The 20,364-nt window shown below is 38.7% G+C and overlaps 1 protein-coding gene across 1 annotated transcript in view; it reads left to right on the plus strand.

Annotated features, from left to right (window-relative positions):
- Positions 1-20,364, plus strand: part of cacna1ab (calcium channel, voltage-dependent, P/Q type, alpha 1A subunit, b) — a 162,040-nt gene that overhangs the window by 77,976 nt on the left and 63,700 nt on the right. The window contains 23 exon segments of the mRNA XM_067432376.1: positions 7,647-7,738; positions 9,020-9,172; positions 9,258-9,433; positions 9,528-9,631; positions 10,107-10,222; positions 10,370-10,411; positions 10,525-10,611; positions 10,778-10,984; positions 11,161-11,273; positions 11,465-11,577; positions 12,114-12,245; positions 12,382-12,454; positions 12,620-12,737; positions 13,393-13,460; positions 13,561-13,667; positions 15,935-15,985; positions 16,501-16,633; positions 17,700-18,220; positions 18,446-18,747; positions 19,097-19,232; positions 19,309-19,438; positions 19,962-20,021; positions 20,108-20,214. Of these exon segments, the coding sequence (XP_067288477.1) occupies positions 7,647-7,738; positions 9,020-9,172; positions 9,258-9,433; positions 9,528-9,631; positions 10,107-10,222; positions 10,370-10,411; positions 10,525-10,611; positions 10,778-10,984; positions 11,161-11,273; positions 11,465-11,577; positions 12,114-12,245; positions 12,382-12,454; positions 12,620-12,737; positions 13,393-13,460; positions 13,561-13,667; positions 15,935-15,985; positions 16,501-16,633; positions 17,700-18,220; positions 18,446-18,747; positions 19,097-19,232; positions 19,309-19,438; positions 19,962-20,021; positions 20,108-20,214 (3,141 nt within the window).

Below are 20,364 nucleotides of genomic sequence, written 5' to 3' on the forward strand. Positions count from 1 at the left end.
AGGCCTTGACGCTCCTGTGAATCCCACACTCCCTTCCTCTATCTCACCTTGTCATCGTCCTCTCCCCGGGGCCGGGAGGCTTTCTCTTTCCCTTTACCTTTCTCTCTGTTGCTCTGTCATTCTCAGGGCTAACCATGTGTCTTTCAATTTTTCCTCTCCAGTGTGTCCCAAATCACACTTTATTCCCTTCACATGACTCCCCCACTGGTGCTGAGAGAGAGGGCAGTGACTACCTCATGCAGCACTGTGAGAAATACAGAAACTTATTTGCCAATTAAATAAGTACTTCACCTCTGGCAAAATTGGCTTTCAATAATACTTGGCTGCCTATACAGTAGAAATGAGGATAAAATATCGAAATCGGTGCTACCTCCCTAAAGAAAACAAAGAAGAAATCTGTTGTTTTCCCTTTTGCCAAATAGTTAGGAAAACCTCAGCACCCTTAATGCACTGGGTATTTTGCCATCCAAGGCCACTTCCACCAGTCAGCTATGGATACGCTTGAGTCATATACCACATTGCTTTAGTAGCAAATCCCTCTTAGCACACTTTTAGTCATAATGGTGTCGACTTACTGTTTTAAAGAGTAAACATTTAGTGGGAATGAGCTACTTTCGGTTTCCAGTGAGGGATCCAGAGTATTGTAGGCAGCAGCAGTTAAAGGCTGCAAAGAATCATAAATACAGAGAGAATGCCTCAATAGAAACTGATGTTCTGTCAGTTCCGCCCAAAGCAAAGCAAAATGCTGTTGTATAAAAGTAAGAAAGCTGTTGCTACAGTGTTCCATTTTACGATAATGCTGTTTAAAGAGTTAGACAAAGTATGATACGTTGTATCCCTTACAATAACTGTTCTGTTAAAGGGGTCATAAGTTGAGAAATAAACTTTCCCTTAAGCTTTTGATATAAAAAAGTCATCGTAATATATAATATCCTGTAAGTTTCAGAGCTTAAAACGTACTTGTCTGTCAAAGAAAAGCTTTTATTGTCAGCTGGCTCAGCAAACGATCAATATGCTAATTTGTCTCCCTGTGTCAGAGAGCAGCGAAATGCCGCCTCAACAGAAGAAGAACACCTAATTCCGTAGCCTCGCCCACCAATTCGCACATGGCATGAAATAGATAAATAACAGGCCTACGTGGAGCTAAACCGGATCGAACCTCCAAGCAATAAACAGGCCATTGAAGATTACAAAATAGTGTGCATTGCCTGTTTGTGGAAGAACACAGTCACTGCATAAGCTTCCTTTGGTTTCCAATAATAGGAATACGGTTGAACATTTATTTTTTATTAAGTTCCAGCTCACGTGGGTATGACATTGAGTGTTTGTTCGCTTCATTTCACCACGGATTTGTTTGTAAACAAGAGACTGGATTTGCAGACAGAATTAGATTTTTAAAAATGATGCTGTGCCTTCTATATTGGATCTGACGGGAATGGTGTAACACTTTTGTGAGTAAAAAAATATTTTTTATATATGTGATAGTATTGCCTTGTTACAGATCATGATTATGATTATACAGATTATGTGTATGTCTAACTAAACAACTTAGCATGCTGTCACAGGCTGGAGTATCCTTTGAATTTGAGGTGTTGTTGGTTCATTGTGCTGCGATTTGTGATCAGACTCAAACATGTATGGGCCAGGGCTTGCAAAGCCCGGTGTCCTGGGGCTAATGTGTTTTCCAGTCTGGCTACCAAAATGTATCACTGGCCTGCCCGACGAGCTATCTTAAATAGTGCAATAACATTCCTTTCTTGATGTGTGTTGCTCACTCTTTTGACTTTTATAAGTATTGAACATGCTGATATGTCTGCAGTGATGTTCTGCTGATGCATGTACTTGGCTTGTTTGTGTCGGTGCATGTGTGTGTGTGTTAGTGATGCACGGTTCACGGTTATTTTCACAGATCTGGCAGGCCAAGTAATAAAAAATCACATTCCAATGAATTGCGTGTGGATGAGAGATAAAACATTGTTTTTTTTTTTTTGTTTTTTCATTTTGTGAACCCTGTGGGTGAATCATTCCGGTTGCTGTTTTTACATGTTTTCGAAACAATTCCCCACATGTGCTGACAGGGGAAGCCAAAGCTTATAATAATATGCAAAACTGTTATCCAATCATAGCAGTAGGCATTTACTTTCGAAATCTTCTATGCGGCACACCCATAAAAATAGCCTATTACCTTTTCTTTTTAATGTAAAAACCACGTGCACATCATAAGTTGACATCAGACAGCAGTATAAAAATGTGTTCATTTATTCAATCAATTCATTACCTCTTTAATAACCCTTTGTCGATCTGACTGTTCTTGGGTGGGGATACAAAAAGGTGGAAGTATAAAGCTGTGGTTTTCAAGAAAACCCTGGACCTGTCAAAAGTCCGCTGGATGATGCGTTTTGAATCACAAATGGCATGAAAATCTAATTTTTTCCCTTACTAATTTACTGAACATATTACAATAATTATGTGTGAGAAACCAGTTTTTGTTTTAGTTTATTGATTACAGACATCATTTTTTTGACCGTTTTATGCACATTTCTTTATACTGTGCAAAGCTTTTTCAGCTACATGTTTAATATTAAATATATTTGGGAAATCCACATGATTAATTGTGTTTTATCTTTTTAAACAATACAAAGTGTAATTTTTCTTTATTAAAAAAAATCTACATAGTTACAAAAACTGTAATAGTATCTCAATTACACTAAAATAACACTGATGTGAATGCAGTTTGTTACATTCTTAGTGCTACCCATACAGGTGCTATAACCGGTTTTTCAGAGCAACTGTTTGAAGGTAATCTTGCCTAATAAGTTACTTTAAGTTAGCCAAACTACCGTTTACATCATACATGCCTTGTATATCATTGGGGATGGGCTTTTTTTTACTGGGCCAATAAGCATCTTCCTAGCAGCCAAATATAAATGTGCTAAAAAACACAATCATACAGCAACATCTGGACAGCCACCCACAATACCCTAGAATTATGTTTTTCCATTGCCAGCCCCTATATACTCGCATTTGTTCTTGAGAATGTATAAAAATGTAATTTAAAGTTTCATTTATCAATCATAAATTGTACCTATTTTGGTAATGGCCAGTCAGTTGAGTGTTGTGTTCAAAATAACATCCTGTATCTTATGAAAGGCACTTTCTTTGACAGCTCACAAGTTCTTATCAGCCAAATAGATGTGGACAGGCGGCACAAGCCTGCTCTTCTAACTCTAACCCGAGTGCAGGGGCTAAAGTCTTTCTTTTCAAACTTTTGCACATATACACACGCTATTTTCCCCTCTCCATCTGTCTCAAACTTGCACACACTCCTCCCTCTAACACACTCATGTCAGTCCACTCTTCCATCAAAAATACCGCAGGCCTTTTAGTGTGTAGTGGGATATCAGCGCAGTCAGCGGTGCTCTGTTATCCTGACTGCACTTACTGTACATAAAGTGTTCTTCACCGCCTGACCTGAAGGCAGTTTATTCCTTCCCGCATCTAAGTATTCACTGTTCCACAAAATAAAGTGTAAACTGATCTTATATCACCAGCTGAAGCACTTTAGTTCTGATCTCAGATCAGTTCTTTAAGTGTCAAATGTAGATTTGCAAATGTCTCAGGCTTATTGAATCACACAAGATGGGTCATAAATAGGTGTTATTTGTTACATGAGACTTCAGATATATGTAAATGAATTACTGACCATTTCATCCAAATATATCATTTGGGATGGCTCAAAGAGGGCACAGCCTGCTGGTATGTGATCAGGTTTTCAATTTGGGTTTGGTTGTGAGTATTCGAGACAGATCCTATACGCTTATTATATAGAGTTGGCGCCATCTCATCCTCATTCTCAAAACATTATTGCACCATGTGACATCACAAAATAACTAATATGATTCAGATCATTGATTGAATTAGTCGCAATGTCTTGCCAATGGAGTGGCTTAACAGGAAGAGCTGAAAAGGCAGAAGACATTAGAGAATGAGTCAGGAGACAAGTTTGCTGCATTCTGTCCAGTCTCGATTAAGTCCATCTATCCATTCCCTCTCTCTTTTTTTAGCTTACGTAGGTGTTTGCTGCATGTGATGGCAGAGCAGTTAAAGGCCTATTGACTGAGCCAGTGGCTGGTGCTCTATATCATAACCACTAATGAATGAGCTCTTAGCAACTTTGGCATCGCTGCATATACAGGCAACAGCAGAAGGGAGTGAAAAAGTGTTGGAAAAAGAGCAAGAAAGGAGGGCTGCCTTCTAAATCCTGAATTTATTGTCAACTATGTTATTGTTTGATTTTTTTCTTTCTTTTAACTACAGATTTAAATTTTCCACACAAAAAAATACCATTTTGTATGCATTTCCCAATACTGAGTACTCTTTAAAAAAAAAAGTAATAAGATATATGGCAGGGTACGAGAGCAATGGGGGTATTTTAATGAATTATGGTGAAAAATTAACAGAAATTAGAAATGAATGCCCTACAAAGGTAGCCTGACAAGCCAGACCCACATCAAGAGGTTTGGTCTGGAAACTCACCATAGACAGGGCTCAATCCGAGGGGCGGGATAAACGGTTGTCTTTCAAACTCCCTCTGCACGCGATAGGATAGCGCTACACCAACCAGAGCAACGAAGGTGAAACAGAGCTTGTTGGTAGATTAAACATTCACCGTATCCGGTCGGCTAAACTCCGAACACGTCTTCCCTTTTTAAGAATGACTTCAGTGCCGTTCTTTGTTCTTTTCTCAGAGAAAAGCTTAACTCCAAGTCTTCCAGAATCGCAGTCAAAGCTGATTCGAAAGACCGCCACCGTTCGCCAGTTTCTGTGTTTACTAGAAGCACGGAAACGCAACTCGGCCGTCGTCATTATGGCCCCACCCGCCAACTCTATACACGATGTGATTGGCCCGTCCAGAGTGTGAGGAATACAGCTCAGAAGGGTATTGAGAGTTCCTAGACGACACTTGCGGGCAGATTAAATTTGCTGCCGCTAGGGTGCGTCTAGATTTCTAGGCTACTACAAAGGCATACACAGTTTCGTATCACCAATAAGAGTCAGAGACATGGGCCATAGTACAAAAAGAAAAACTTTATTGATTAATTCTTTAAAAAAAATTAAAAACATGTTTACTTTGTTTACCAGCATAGGAAGAAAGTCAGACTAAACCACCGGCAAATGAAGAATCACTGCGCCACACTGTGCATGCTCACACACACAGACTTATGTTAATAAGGATGTGAGGAAATGACACACTGTGAGAAAGACTCCACCACCCAAAATAGAGACAGTCCTCTGCCCCTGCTGCCCAGGGCCGACCCTTCCAAGACACAGAAAATACATATAAAAACATAAAACAATACTGCCGCTTTGGGAGCTGGGTTATTTATCTGGCTCAGTTGGCCAAACAAAAAAACTAAAATAATAAAATATAGCAAACAATCCAGCAACTGTGTCAGGTCCTCACAGCTCACAGTCGGTTAGGTAAAGTACAGGTTAAATATAGACCAGTGCTTCTAGAACACATACCTTTAAGCAATTAGTGAGAGATTAGCAGTTCATTGTACCTATCTTCTCCAGTGTCCACATCCATTTTGTGAAACAGCAATAATTAACATGAAAATGCATTAAACAACTGAAAAACATACATTAAACAGCTTTCTCTTTACTGCCTTGGGTACCCACATCCAGTTCCTGGAAACAATGACAATAGCACATTTACAACGCAGCGTTCTATTGAAAGTGACACATTCCAGGTAGCACATATGCTCCTGTTTTTGTACCCCAGGGGCACAGCTGATTCCAGGATGACATTGTCAAGATTTATCAGGTTCAAACTGTGAAAGGATAGTTGGGAGGGACCATGAAGATTGATTTTTACACATGAATTGGGCAGACGTTAAATTCACTGAAAGTCTTTGGGATGTGCTGGAGGAGACTTTACAGAGTGCTTGACTCTTGCATTGTCAATACAAGATCTTGACCAAAAATGTATGCACCTCTTGATTGAAATAAATGTTCTGATGTGTCTTCTATCAAGAGGTGCAACAGTATATTTTATTTTATTTTCAAAGTATTGATAATGTATTAACAACAAAATATAAAAGGACAAAAGACAAAAAAAGAGATAAAAACAGTGGGATAATATTACAAAATGAATGTAGCAACTTTGGTCAGCGCTGAATATGAATATCTGGGTACCTGACGACACACACACACACACACACACACACACACACACACACACACACACACACACGCATTGAAATTAAAATGTTTTGCCCGCCATTTTTGGCTTTTAGTATGAATATGTTTGCCTTAATGTTATCTATAAGCTAGTGTGCACCAAAAAATAACAAAAATAGCTTTTAGAAGATACAAGTTTTTAGAACTTACAGATCAATGATTTTGATGACATCACTCTGCACTTCAGCTTCTCATCAGAGTGTCCCACCCTGTACAATATAAATAGATGCTTAAGCTGTGGCAAAAATCGGTCACTAGTTCACACATTTATTATTTTCTAAATGGTCAATGGCACATAGTGCACTACATGAGGATAGGGAACGATTCAGACAGTACAAATATGCTTTCCTTTGGGACGAATGTTCACATTGGTGTCAGCTCCGGTCCAGCTGTAATATAAACTAAACACTATTGGTTATTTTTTTACAAAGGGTTTACAAAGGGTTTACAAAGGGTTTACAAAGACTGTTTGATATGTACTGCCATATCTTCCTGTTTCTTTGTAAATTGAAACAAACACATTGAATAATTCTGCGCATTTCAAGCCACTTCAGTGTGCCTTTAAAGATCAGATGATCAGACCAGTGTGTGATGTGAGAACAGGGCAGTGTGTGATCAATTATTTACCTGCGATTGACCTCTTCTCAGGTTAGTGTGTTTGCATGTGACTGTACTAGTTGGTGCAAAATTCTCCCCATAAATGAGATATGACAAAACTTCCCTTTGAAAGAAATGTGAAGAAGTTGTCATTTGGAATATAAACAGATGGCTGAATACAATTGGAAGGGGAGGGAAGGGAAGAAAGTAAATTAAAGCTGTTGGGTTTAATGAACAGGCATTAAAGGAGTGGTTCCGTGTTTTTTTTCTAGGCTTGGTTGTGTTTATTGGGCGCAGTATAACATGTCTTAATACTTAAACCATATTTTTCTTATATTTTACCTTTATTCCACACCGTTGTCTCCACTGTCCTTTGAACGGCTTGTTTGCTTCCTATTTCTATGAAGCCCATCCCTCTAAAAAAACGCAATGGTCTTAGATTGGTTAGATGGCCAAATGTAGCTTCCTGTCATTTTATTTAATTTCAAGCACAGGCTGTCTGGAAACGCCACGTCCCTTACCATTACGAGCAGAACTCACATCTGGGGCAGTGTTTATGTTAATAGCATGGGTTTATGATGTCACCAACCCGGGAAGAAGCTTGTTGTAGTCAAAACTGGCCATTTTTGTAGGCAATAAACTGCCTTAACTTTAAAAGACAATATCTCCATTTACATTGAACGTTCAGCGCTGTAACTTTGCAGATATTGTTTATGCTCAAGCAGCATTACACGCTAACTGAAGTTAAAAAGTGAAATTGCATGCAACCACCCCTTTAACTGTTTTTCCTCCTTCCTCCTTTCCAGTATCCTGTCCTCCGTGGGGTCAGAATTAGACCTGCGGACATTGCGAGCAGTCAGAGTGTTGCGGCCGCTAAAATTGGTGTCAGGAATTCCAAGTGAGTGCTCTTTCTGTCTGCGTTGATCTATAGCCCCGTTTCCACCCAAATTACCCGGAACAACTTGTACCAGGAACTTTTTTTACAGGAACTTTTCTCCCCCCAGACCTGCAACTGTCTGCGTTTCCACCGCAATCTAAAGTTCCGTGAAGATTAGGCAAATTACTCCGGTAATGTAGGACTGCGCGCGACTGCTCCTCCAAGTCAGTGACGGACAGTAATAATTTTTGCGCGATACTATCCATGTTTACAAGCACACTTTTTTTCCATTCAGATTGAAAGAATTAGTGGACTGTTTACATGAGACGTTATCTAAACTGATCGCAATCATTTTGTGACTTGCAGTTTGTCTGCCTCATCAAAAATGTCAACGCTGTTTTCTCCACCAGCTGGAATGTGTTAACTGTAGCCATAGCAACTCTTAACGGCCACCAGGACTAATTTGTTGCATTTATTTGTTGATTATTCAGTGTAATAATCATCTTAGAAAAAAAAAATTCTTCTGTCGGCGCAGTTATGGTTAAAGTAAAAACTGCCTGGGGCAATATACGCTGTGTCATTATTCCAACATTATCTTCATAACTTACGAAATAAAAAGTTTACCCCTCAGAAAAATTATCTTTCCTCTCTTGTCAACATGAGCGTGGCGCGCACTATCACGTCATGTAAGGACGCACACTTAAAAATAATCGGTCAGGTCGTTTACATGGTGAAAAATAGACTGTAAAAAAATTAATAACGAGTATGGAAGAGATTCAAGCTGTGCTGCTTTTGCTGGTTATGTATAGGTTTACTAAAGAGGTAATTAAAAACGACAGAAAAGAGCACTAGCATATTCAGAAATCTTACAAGTAAAGCTAGATTTTAAATGACAATGTATATTATTATCAGCTATTACGGACATTGAACGTGAGATGGCTGAGACGAACGCGCGCCATCAGACAGAGAGCAAGACTGATATTTACTGAACGCAGAACGAACCTCGCAAAAGACTTTTAAAAAAGCCGGTTAAAATAAAATGCTAAACCAATCAGCATGATCAGCGCCCAAGTCCCGCCCTCGAAAGTTCCTGAACTTTCAAAAAGTACTACCTCGCGAGCAGGGCCGTTTGGAGGGGGAAATATTTACCCGGAACTTCATTTAGACCCTGGTTCCTGCGGTCTAAACACACCGAGTACCACCCAAAGTTCCTGGTTCCTGGGTAAAGTTCCTGCGGTGGAAACGTGGCTTATGTCTGTCAGAGCTCTTTGAGCAACATGCAATAATGCCATTACTCTCCAGGCCTGCAGGTGGTGCTGAAGTCCATCATGAAGGCCATGATTCCACTTCTGCAAATTGGCGTGCTCTTATTTGTGGCCATCCTTATGTTTGCCATCATTGGCCTGGAGTTCTACATGGGCAAATTCCACCAAACATGCTTCGACAATATCACATGTGAGCTTTTCTCAAAGACAAAATAAAATCAGTTGACCTTTGAATTGTATGCTTTTTACCAAACATGTGCATTTACATTATTCAGTTGAGATTTATGATGAACAGCCTTGTGGTGCACGACCGTGTCCGGACTACACAGTGTGTGATGCATACTGGATAGGGCCAAACTATGGCATCACGCAGTTCGACAATGTCCTTTTTGCCGTGCTCACTGTTTTCCAGTGCATCACCATGGAGGGTTGGACGGACATGCTTTATTATGTAAGAGTTCAAGCCAATGATTTAACACTGATTCAGTTTTTTTATGTACTTTGGATCTAGATGACAATATTTTATAAATATGTGTGTATTACAGAGCAATGATGCCTTAGGGAGTGCCTGGAATTGGATGTACTATGTTCCCCTTATCATCATAGGATCCTTCTTTATGCTTAATCTGGTTTTGGGTGTCCTCTCAGGGTAATATTTAATAATCTAATACCTAATATCTAATGCTAATCTAATATCTATCTATATATCTATCTATCTATCTATCTATCTATCTATCTATCTATCTATCTATCTATCTATCTATCTATCTATCTATCTATCTATCTATCTATCTATCTATCTATCTATCTATCTATCTATCTATCTATCTATCTATCTATCTATCTGTCTGTCTGTCTGTATGTCTGTCTCTCTGTCCGTTGTATCTATTGATCGTTCTTTTCCTCATTTTGTTCATCTGTCTACTTACATCTGTCTATTTATCATTCTATTTGTATATCGTTCTATTATTAAATCAATCATTCTACCTTTTTATTGTTTATCATGCCTGCTGTTCAATCTATTGTTCCATCCATCCATCATTTGTATAAAACAATGTTCCTAGATTCGTAGGTGCTAAATATACAGGTATCTTTCTGTCTGTCTTTTTTTGGTTTCCTCGTAGTGAGTTTGCCAAAGAAAGAGAGCGTGTGGAGAACAGAAGCGAGTTCCTCAAGCTCAAACGTCAGCAGCAGATAGAGAGAGAACTCAATGGATATCTGGAGTGGATCTGCAAAGCAGGTCTGTGCATTAAACACATACAAATATGTACAGATATCAATGAATGCCTTGAATTATCTACAGAATGTAACCATTAGTTTAGACTTGTTTGGACCTGTTGGGGTTTTTACAAGCATTTGTCAATGCTCTCTGTGTCTCTTTTTACAGAGGAGGTCATACTCGCTGAGGATGACAATGGCCCCAGTGACAGTATGAATGTTCCTGTTTTGTGCATGCTAAAGAAATTCACAGAATTAAAATATGCTATAATGCCTAAAATGCAGCAATAATTCACAGGCATCCCTGAATATGTTTTTGCACAGGATCTCATCGCAGGCCCACAATAAAGAAAAACAAAGCAGACCTTTTAAATCCAGAAGAAGGAGAGGACCACATGGGAGACGCAGTTGGTAAGAATCATTCAGATCATTTAGGAAAGCAACTATGCTTACTTAATATGTTTCTTTAATTTGAAACACATATAAGTGCTTAAACTTAAAGATCTTGAGTGAGTGATGTACATGCCAGAGTAAGTGATCTGAATGTTGTCACAATGCTATGTGCGTATGTTCTCAGGGTCACCTTTTGCTCGTGGGAGCATAAAAAGCGGGAAGGGTGACGGAACTCCATTTAACAAGAAAGAGCGCCGTATTCGCTTCTTCATTCGAAAGATTGTAAAGACTCAGGCGTTCTACTGGACCGTCCTCAGCCTGGTGGGACTCAACACACTGTGTGTGGCTGTTGTACACTACGATCAGCCCGAGCTACTGTCAGACTTTCTCTGTAAGTTGTTTGTTTGTACATTTGTTATTGTGGCAGACCTATTTTTGAATCTGGCCGGCATTATGTACCATTGTCCATTTCACTCCTCAAACTTTTGATGTCATTTAACACCCTCCTTCCTTGCTGTTTCCTTTTCTCCCACTTTCTGTCTCATATCTCTTTCTCTATTTCGCCAGATTATGCTGAGTTCATTTTCCTAGGCCTCTTTATGTCAGAGATGCTGATTAAGATGTACGGACTGGGGACGCGCCCTTATTTCCACTCCTCATTCAACTGTTTCGACTGTACCGTGAGTGCCCTTCTCTCTTGGCCCATTTAAAGTCTCACTTTCTCTCCCTTTCACTTTTTTTTTATTTCTCTGTCTCTGTTTTTAACCTCCGCAAGCCGCTGGCCTACATTAAATGCAGACTTGAGTTCTTGTTAGCCAGTCCTCAGAGTGTTCCTTATTTGTTTTGGGATTTGACTGTGTACGTGTTTCAGGTCATCGTTGGCAGCATATTTGAGGTGTTCTGGGCCATGGTAAAGCCGGGGACGTCCTTTGGAATCAGTGTGTTACGAGCTCTCCGACTGCTTAGGATCTTCAAAGTCACCAAGTGCGTTCTGTTTCTTTCATTTAATCTCAGACTTGCCCATCTAAAGTTTTTTGTGTTGTTCCCCTCTTGAGATTTGAACCAAGTACAAGATTACATAGCTGAATTTTTTCATGTCTTCAATTGGGTTTTGTTTAGATTAAATGAATAGTTCAAGCAACAACAAAAAAAGTTTCACTCTCATGTCGCTCCAATACTTTCAACATGGAATACAAAAAGAGGTCATACATCATGCTGCTCTTTTCCTTACAATAAAAGTCATTTGAGACCGGGGATTTGCAATCTGTAATAATGACAAAAAAAGCATCATTAAAGCACCAAAGTAGTAGTCCAAATGCTATATTCCACATCTTCTAAAGCCATAAGACAGATTTGTCGGAGTAAAATACTGGAATTTGAGCCATTTGTCAATCTGAGTTTGAAGTCACACCAAGGGCATAAATTATGTTAGAATTTAACTTTTGTCTATGCATATAAAACTGTCATAGTTTGTTCACAATTTTTTCTGTTTACTATATTTCTGTTTCTGTCATTTTCAGATACTGGGCATCTTTGCGTAATCTCGTAGTGTCTCTTCTGAACTCCATGAAGTCCATTATCAGTTTACTTTTCCTTCTCTTCCTCTTCATCGTGGTCTTTGCTCTTCTCGGCATGCAGCTGTTCGGTGGACAGTCAGTATAGATCTACACCTCGCTGCCAACACCATTAATCAGTTTCTCAGTTAGATACAGACAACCAATCAGTATGCATAGCATGTTATCATTGTAAAAGTCAATTTGATGTTTTTTCTTTTGTTGTTGTTGCCAGGTTTAACTTTGAGCAAGGCACTCCTCCCACAAACTTTGATACTTTCCCTGCTGCCATTATGACAGTGTTTCAGGTAGGCCTGGCAATCTGCCTACACAAACAGCATTCCAAGGCACCTACAGATAAAGAAAATAGCTAATTATACTTAAAATAACGTGTGTGTGGATCAAATTTGCATACATTGTGTTTTATGTGATAAACAAAAGCACATGTTTATATATTGTAAATGTTTATATAGATTCTAACAGGAGAGGATTGGAACGTGGTGATGTATGATGGAATTGAGTCTCAGGGAGGGGTGGACAAAGGAATGATCTTCTCCGTATTCTTCATTGTCCTCACACTCTTTGGCAACTGTATCCTTCTTAATCACATACAAGCACACAAACATTTTTGTTACTACATAACGGATGGGTACTTTTTTATGTTTTGAAAAAAGTCATCGCCATGGCTGTATTCATTTTATAAAAAATACAGTAAAAACAATAATATTGAGAATTATTTTCAAAATATATATTGATTATATTTTAAAATGTTATTTATTTCTGCAATGACAGCTAAATTTTCAGCTGCCATTACTCCAGTCTTCAGCGTCTGATTTGCTGATTTGGTGCTCAAGAAAGATTTATTATTATTATTATCAAAGTTGAAAACAATTGCTGCTTTTATTATTGTGGGAACCATAATAATATTTTCGGGGTTCTTTGGTGAGTACAAAGTGCAGATAATTATAGGACTTTTTTTAGTCTACCTACTCAATTTTGTGAACTGATGAATTGGCAGTTATTGTAGTGGAATATTTGTAACTGAACTTTGGATTAGGGATGTCACAAGATAAGATATTTGTCACTGCATGTTAATAACAGGCAAACTTTGCAATATGCATTTTCGATATTGCACGTTATTGTCACGTATATTTAGAAACGTCCTTTTATTATCAGCTCACAGTATCTTTGACGAACTTTGTAAAACATAAGTCCTGTCTGTTGTTTCTTAACCCTGTCCTCTCAGACACACTACTGAATGTATTCTTGGCTATCGCTGTGGACAACCTGGCCAATGCTCAGGAACTAACTAAGGTTAAACCCAATTTCTCTGTCTCAGATTCACCATTCATTCAAATTTTTATATGCCGTCAATGGTAAGCAGCTGTCACTACTGTACTTTTTTATTTTCCAGGATGAACAAGAGGAAGAGGAGGCCACATCACAAAAGATTGCTCTCCAGAAAGCAAAAGAAGTGGCGGAAGTGAGCCCACTGTCTGCTGCCAACCTCTCTATTGCTGCGTGAGTTACTCTACACACTAGAAATCAACACCTTTACAAATACGGAAACACACACAAATTTAACTAGCTGTCTAAATGGGGATGTTTCTTTTGACTTCTACTTTTCTTAAAGGTGAATTGCAAAAATAATGACTGCCGTGGATCGAACAAACAGAATTCAGGGGACAATTTTTGCCAATGTTGTGCCCAAAAGTAATAGCTAGGTCAGAGATACACACACACCGTAGCTATGAAGCCATGCCCAGTCTTTCATAAATATTCATGATCAAAAGGTGAATTTCTTACAAGACACCTCTGACACTCAATGACACATAAATACCATGAATATGCATATATATGCAAATGAGTCCCAATACACTTGCACATTAATATCAGAAACTGACATAATATAGTACACTTTAACGTTATTACTGAAAGAGGCCTTGTCTTATGTCATGTGAATTTGATCTGGTACTGTAAGCTGGTTTAAATACTTAAAGCCTAGCTTTGCTGAGTTTAGCTTAGCCTGTCAGCTTAACTTTATCATCTTGTTTGAGTAAATCCCCTCTAATTCACTTTCCAGCAGACTTGCTTAAACCTGCCTGATCATACAGTATGAAACTCCCTTAGGACCATTTCTGTTTCTGTTGTTAGGGATAGTTCACCCAAAAATATTTGTAATTTACACATTTTTATGTTGTTCCGAATCCATATGACTTTGTTTTATTGCAAAGAGCACAAAAATAGATATTTTGCAGAAGGCCTAAGCTGCTCTTTTCCTTATGTTTGTAAAGCAGACAGTAAACAGGGGCTGCCAATACCCCCTTCGGGATGCATGCCTCAGAACACATATTATGAGTTACATTTTAATATGAACATATTTTTTTATTATTTACATATTATAATCTACAGTTGTATGTGTGGTATGTGTGTGACGTGTGTTTTTGTGGTTACGCTACAAGGTGTGGTTCCTCATTGAATTTTTCATTCAGTTACTAAAAGTGGTCAATAATATGTTTTCATTTTTATATGTGTGTGCGTGTATGTGTGTATATTACAATCAACTAACACTTACACTATGACCTAACCAGGCATGATGCGACGAGTTTTCAGTGGTAAAATTTGTCTTTCCACACTGAAAGTAAAAATGCTGAACATCGCGACACAATCAAGCAGAACATATTTAATGTTTAATAGTTAAACAGAGATTTAAGACCAGTGAGAGTTTAATTTCGTCACTTTATTGTGTCTGATTAGGACATGGTTACACATTTATAGTAAAAATATACATTTCTATTTACAGTCTATTTATTTTTGTGTTTTAGTGAATAAATATGTTGACTGTGTGTGGTTAGTCAGATAAGTTAATGGGTTAGTTCACCCAAAAAGGAAAATTCAGTTAGGTATTAATTACTTACCCTAATGCCATTCGACACCCGTAAGACCGCAATGAACACAAATGAAGATATTTTTGTTGAAATCCGATGGCTCAGACAGGCCTTCATTGATACCAATATAATTTCTTCTCTCAAGACCCATAAAAGGCACTAAAGACGTCGTTACAAAGCCCATCTCACTACTGTGGTTCTACAATAATTTTATGAAGAGACGAGAATAGTTTTTGTGTGAAAAAAAATGAAATAACGGCTTATATAGTGATGGGTCGATTTCAGAACAGTTTAGAACGTTATGAATCAGCGTATTGATTCATGATTCGGATTGCGTGTCAAACTGCTGAAATCACGTGACATTGGTGATCTGAATCATGAATCAATAAATTAATTCATAACATTCGTCGTAAAATTATTGTAGAGACACTGTAGTGAGATGGGCTTTGTAACGACGTCTTTAGTGCCTTTTATGGGTCTTGAGAGAGGAAATGACATTGGTGTCAATGAAGGCCTTTCTGAGCCATCGGATTTCACAAAAATATCTTAATTTGTGTTCCGAAGATGAACGGAGGTCTTACGGGTGTCGAACGACATTAGGGTAAGTAATTAATGATAGAATTTTAATTTTTGGGTGAACTTACCCTTTAAGGGATAACTTGGCACAAAACTGGAATTTGGAATAGTTAGTCAAGTTTGAGAAGCTAGAGATCTTTCTTGAAATGAAAAACGCAAAATTCCTGGTTTATGCTAAGTCATCCATTAACATGTTTGATTAACCAAACAAGTTACCTACAGTGAACTGGACCCCTGTGAGGCCTGTTCGCTTTCTTAGCTGTTTTCTGTGATAGTTGTGGCAGCGTTGTTTTTATGTTCCTTGTTTCAACCCCCTCTCCTCAGAGTTACAGTAAAATCTGAACGTATCGATGCCACAGACAGTTTACTGGACTGGTATTTATTAATTTACTTACTCATTTTTTTGTTCTGTATCCCTTTTTCTTTTGCTTTCTGCCTTCCTCATGTTTTGTATGGATGTTTTTTATGTTACCTGCTGCTGTAGCTGCAGTTTTGTGTTGTAACACTGAGGCTGAGGTATCATTGGCTGTGATGACACACTCTGTCTCCTCCACAGCAGCACTGCAAGCACAGGGCTGCTTGTAACGCTGTTTTGGTCTCGATCCATCTCTGCCTCCTTCTCTCTGTCTGTCTGTCTGTCTGTCTGTCTGTCTGTCTGAACATGTCTCAGTGCTCAATGCTATTGTTCAGTATGTCATCCTCCCCTCCCCCTCTCCCCTTCACAGAATTCATGAGCCACATCCATGTTCTCTTACTGGGGACTAAGGGACACCATCATTTCATTCCACCCTGGGTCATCGCTCATAGGTGCTTTAGTGGAAGAAAACCAAGGCTTTTCTTCCTCCCTTGGTTAAAATCAATGTTTCTGTCTCTATTTCTTCATTCTGTAGTAAAGAGCAGCAGAAGAACTCGAAAGGTTCTAAGTCAGTGTGGGAGCAGCGCACAAGCGAGATTCGCAGACAGAACCTGATGACCAGCAGAGAGGCACTTTACAATGAACTTGATGCAGAAGATCACTGGAAGGTCAGAGGAAGTTAGATTCCGAAGGAAGATTGATGATGTTGTGTTGAGATCTTTTAAGAAAACTTTTATTCAGCAAGGATGCATTCTTTTAAATGAAAGGACAGTGAAGACTTTAACATTGTTACAAAATTATATTTCAAATAAATACTGTTCTTTTGAACTTTCTGTTCATCAAAGAATCCTTAAAAAAATGTTTCCACAAAAATATTAAGCAGCATAAATAAAAATAAAAAATTCAGCTCCAAATCAGCTTATTGAATGATTTCTGAAGGATCATGTGACACTGAAGACTGGAGTATTGATGCTGAAAATATACATTTGAATTTTAAATTGTAATAATACTTAAAATCTTGCCAAACCCATCACTTTTAAACTGTAACACTAATTAAAACACAGTTAAATGTAATCTTTAGCAAATTTAAAATATTATATATTTTAATATATAATATAATAATATAATAATAATTATAATCTTGTGAGCGTTTAAAAGTATTGACTTTGGTTTTTAGTATTTTATTTGACTTATTTAGTTAAAATAACTTATTTTGCCAAAATAATATAACATTTTAACATTAGATATAATTATAAATAATTATTTTAGATCGACCATTATTTTAAAAGGGTGTTACGCAAAAACAAAAACAAAAAATTCTGTCATTAATTTCGCTCATATCATTCCAAACCTGTAAGACCTTCGTTCATCTTCGGAACATAAATTAAGATATTTTTGATGAAATCCGAGAACTCTCAGACCCCTCCATAGATAGCAATTTAATTAACACTCTCAAGGCCCAGAAAGGTAGTAAAGACATGTGACATATGACTACAGGGGTTCAACCGTAATTTTATGAAGCGACAAAAATATTTTATGTGTGCAAAAAACAAACAAAAATGTCTTCTCTTCTGTATCAGAGAAGAGAAGAAATGATTGAATAAAGTTGTTAATGTCAGACTAACCTTTCCCAGTTCACAAAAAAAACTAAATGGGTCCATTTCATGTTCACTACTCTTTTACTTAGGAAAGTAAAAAAATGTAATTGATCAAATCAACTTTTTGTATATCTAGATGAACTACCGCAACCGTCCTGACATGAAGACCCACTTGGACCGCCCACTAGTTGTTAATCCTCAGGAGAACCGCAACAACAATACCAACAAGCCCCGACCGGGTGAACCAAACCCCCAGGAGCTGAACCAGCAGAGGGGTGAAGAATACTTGCAGCACCAGCCCCGATACCACCACCATCACAGTCATCATCATCATCACCACCACCACACTCACTCCAGCCACCAGTCACTACACCACCCAGAGCTGGGGGAGGCAGGGTGCGAATGTGCCCAGAGAGGAGGCGAGGACATGGAGGGTGCAGGGGAGCAGAGGCGACCCCGACACCACCAGCACCGGAGGAGGGATGAAGATGGAGGAGAAAGAGGGAGGAGACACAGAGAACACCACAGCAGAGGAGAGACAGGAGGAGAAGGGGAGGAGGGCCAAGAGAAGAGGCAGAGGAGGCATCGCCATGGAAACCATGGGGATGGAGATGGAAGGAGGGATAGGGAACGGAGTCGACAGCATCAAGCTAGAAAGTGAGTGTCTAAATTTTGTGTCTGCGTACGTTTGAAACAGGAACTTGATGAATTGAATTGAATCAGTGAATAATTTTCAAGAATCATTTAAATGAATCGAATGAAATGTTAATAGTGTTGTTACATTCACTTCCTTACAGATCTAAACTTCAGATTCAAATTAGCTGTTGTTTCAGCTGTTAACCTCTTTTCCCCCATTTTTTTTATTTATTTATTTATTTTAAGAGAGGCTAGTTTATCGATGGCTCGTCCAATTCAGCCAGGTCTTCCTCACACGGAGAGCCAGTACAGCGAGGATCTTGACAACCTGCGAAACAGCAGCAAGATGGCCATCCATGACCCTGATCCTGATCTTTATGACCCCTACTGTGACCCAGAGCAGGCCAATAACCTGCTGAATCTGCGTGGACCAGATCTCCATGACAGCAGTCTCATTCTGACAGACTCCACCAAAACCTCCAGCAAACTCGACCACACTGCCATAGATATGCCCCCGATTTACCCCTCATTTAATGCCAAGTTACAAGGTGAGGGTTGCACATGTGCATGTGTGATTATAGAAAACTTTAGGAATATTTAATGGGATAACAGGACCCTCATATCTTTCCAAGCCTATACGACTAACATGAAGGTGAATACATTTTAATGTTCACATTTAATAGCATTGATTTTAAAAGAAACTAGTTTTAAATGTGGTCAAATGTGTTAAATGCAGCTTGAAATTGGTTGCTGAAAAAATTAATATGGCAATATTGTATGTATTTGATCTTGGTGGACTATATTTGCTGAAATGATGATTTAAAGCTGATGTTGGACTGTTTGATACTTATGTTTGTGGAACATTACTTTTTTTGCCATATTCCCTTCATTGTGCAGTGAACAAAAATGCCAACACAGAGCTAGCTAAAGAAGGAGAGAAGAAAGAGGAGGAGGAAGACAATGGTGGCGACGAAGACGGCCCCAAACCCATTCCCCCATTCAGTTCCTGTTTCATCCTATCCACGACCAACCCGTAAGTGTGTGTTCAACTGTGCAAGTGCATGTGTGCAAAGTAAATGTTATTTATCATAACCAATGTGAGTTTTCAGGTTCCGGAGATGCTGTCACTACATACTGACGCTACGTTATTTCGAGATGTGTATTCTGTCAGTCATCGCTATGAGCAGTATTGCATTAGCGGCTGAAGATCCTGTGTGGCCAGAATCACCTCGAAACAACGTAAGACTAATGTTCTGAATGTTTTTTTTTTTTGTGTTCGAACATTTCTAGAGTAATGTTCTGCCCACTTGAAAATACCACCAACCGGAACAATTTTAGGTGTTTAACTTTAAGCTAGCTATGTGGTGCAGTATTTTGGACAAATACGTTTTAGATACGCTTGAGAACTTAACAAGCTGCGCTCAGTTTACCACAGTTAAAGATTTTAATATGAACTCCAACATTTCTCATCAAATTCCGACGTCCATGTTTATTACATAGAACATTCATTTTGTATGTCAGTAATTGTCTCATTTATTTCTCTAAAGGGAGTTAAAGAGAAACATTTGAGGCAAGATTACTTTTATGACATATAACATGAAACAAAAACACATTTTACTTTCAAATAACCAACCAGAAATATTTTAGATGTTTAAAATCTGCAGTATTTTGGAACAGTCAGATTTCACTTTGTGGTTGTTTTGTTCTCATATAGACTGCATTTAATGGCAAACATTTTCAACGCATTTGCTTTGTTTTCCAGGTTTTGCGTTACTTTGACTATGTATTCACTGGTGTGTTCACGTTTGAAATGCTCATCAAGGTAAAGTGTGCACGAGATGATTTGTGTGGTGGCTTCTTGGTGTGTCATTTTATCTGTTTGCTTTAATTCTCTGCTCTGTGTTTCAGATGGTTGTGTTAGGCTTGGTTTTGCATGAGGGCTCATATTTTCGTGACCTTTGGAACTTTCTGGACTTTGTAGTGGTTAGTGGTGCCCTGGTAGCCTTTGCCTTCACGTAAGTGCCCTCTACTCCACCGTTTCCTGACCCACAGTACTGCCTGCTGCCCCTTATCTTTTCTTCTTCCACCCTGTTGCCCCACTGCCACCCTGGAGCCTCTTCAATATTTTCCGCCCCTTTCTCTCTTGGTCTCTGCCTCTTTTCTTC

The sequence above is a fragment of the Pseudorasbora parva genome, chromosome 22 (assembly GCF_024679245.1).
Source record: "Pseudorasbora parva isolate DD20220531a chromosome 22, ASM2467924v1, whole genome shotgun sequence".
Taxonomy (NCBI): Eukaryota; Metazoa; Chordata; class Actinopteri; order Cypriniformes; family Gobionidae; genus Pseudorasbora; species Pseudorasbora parva.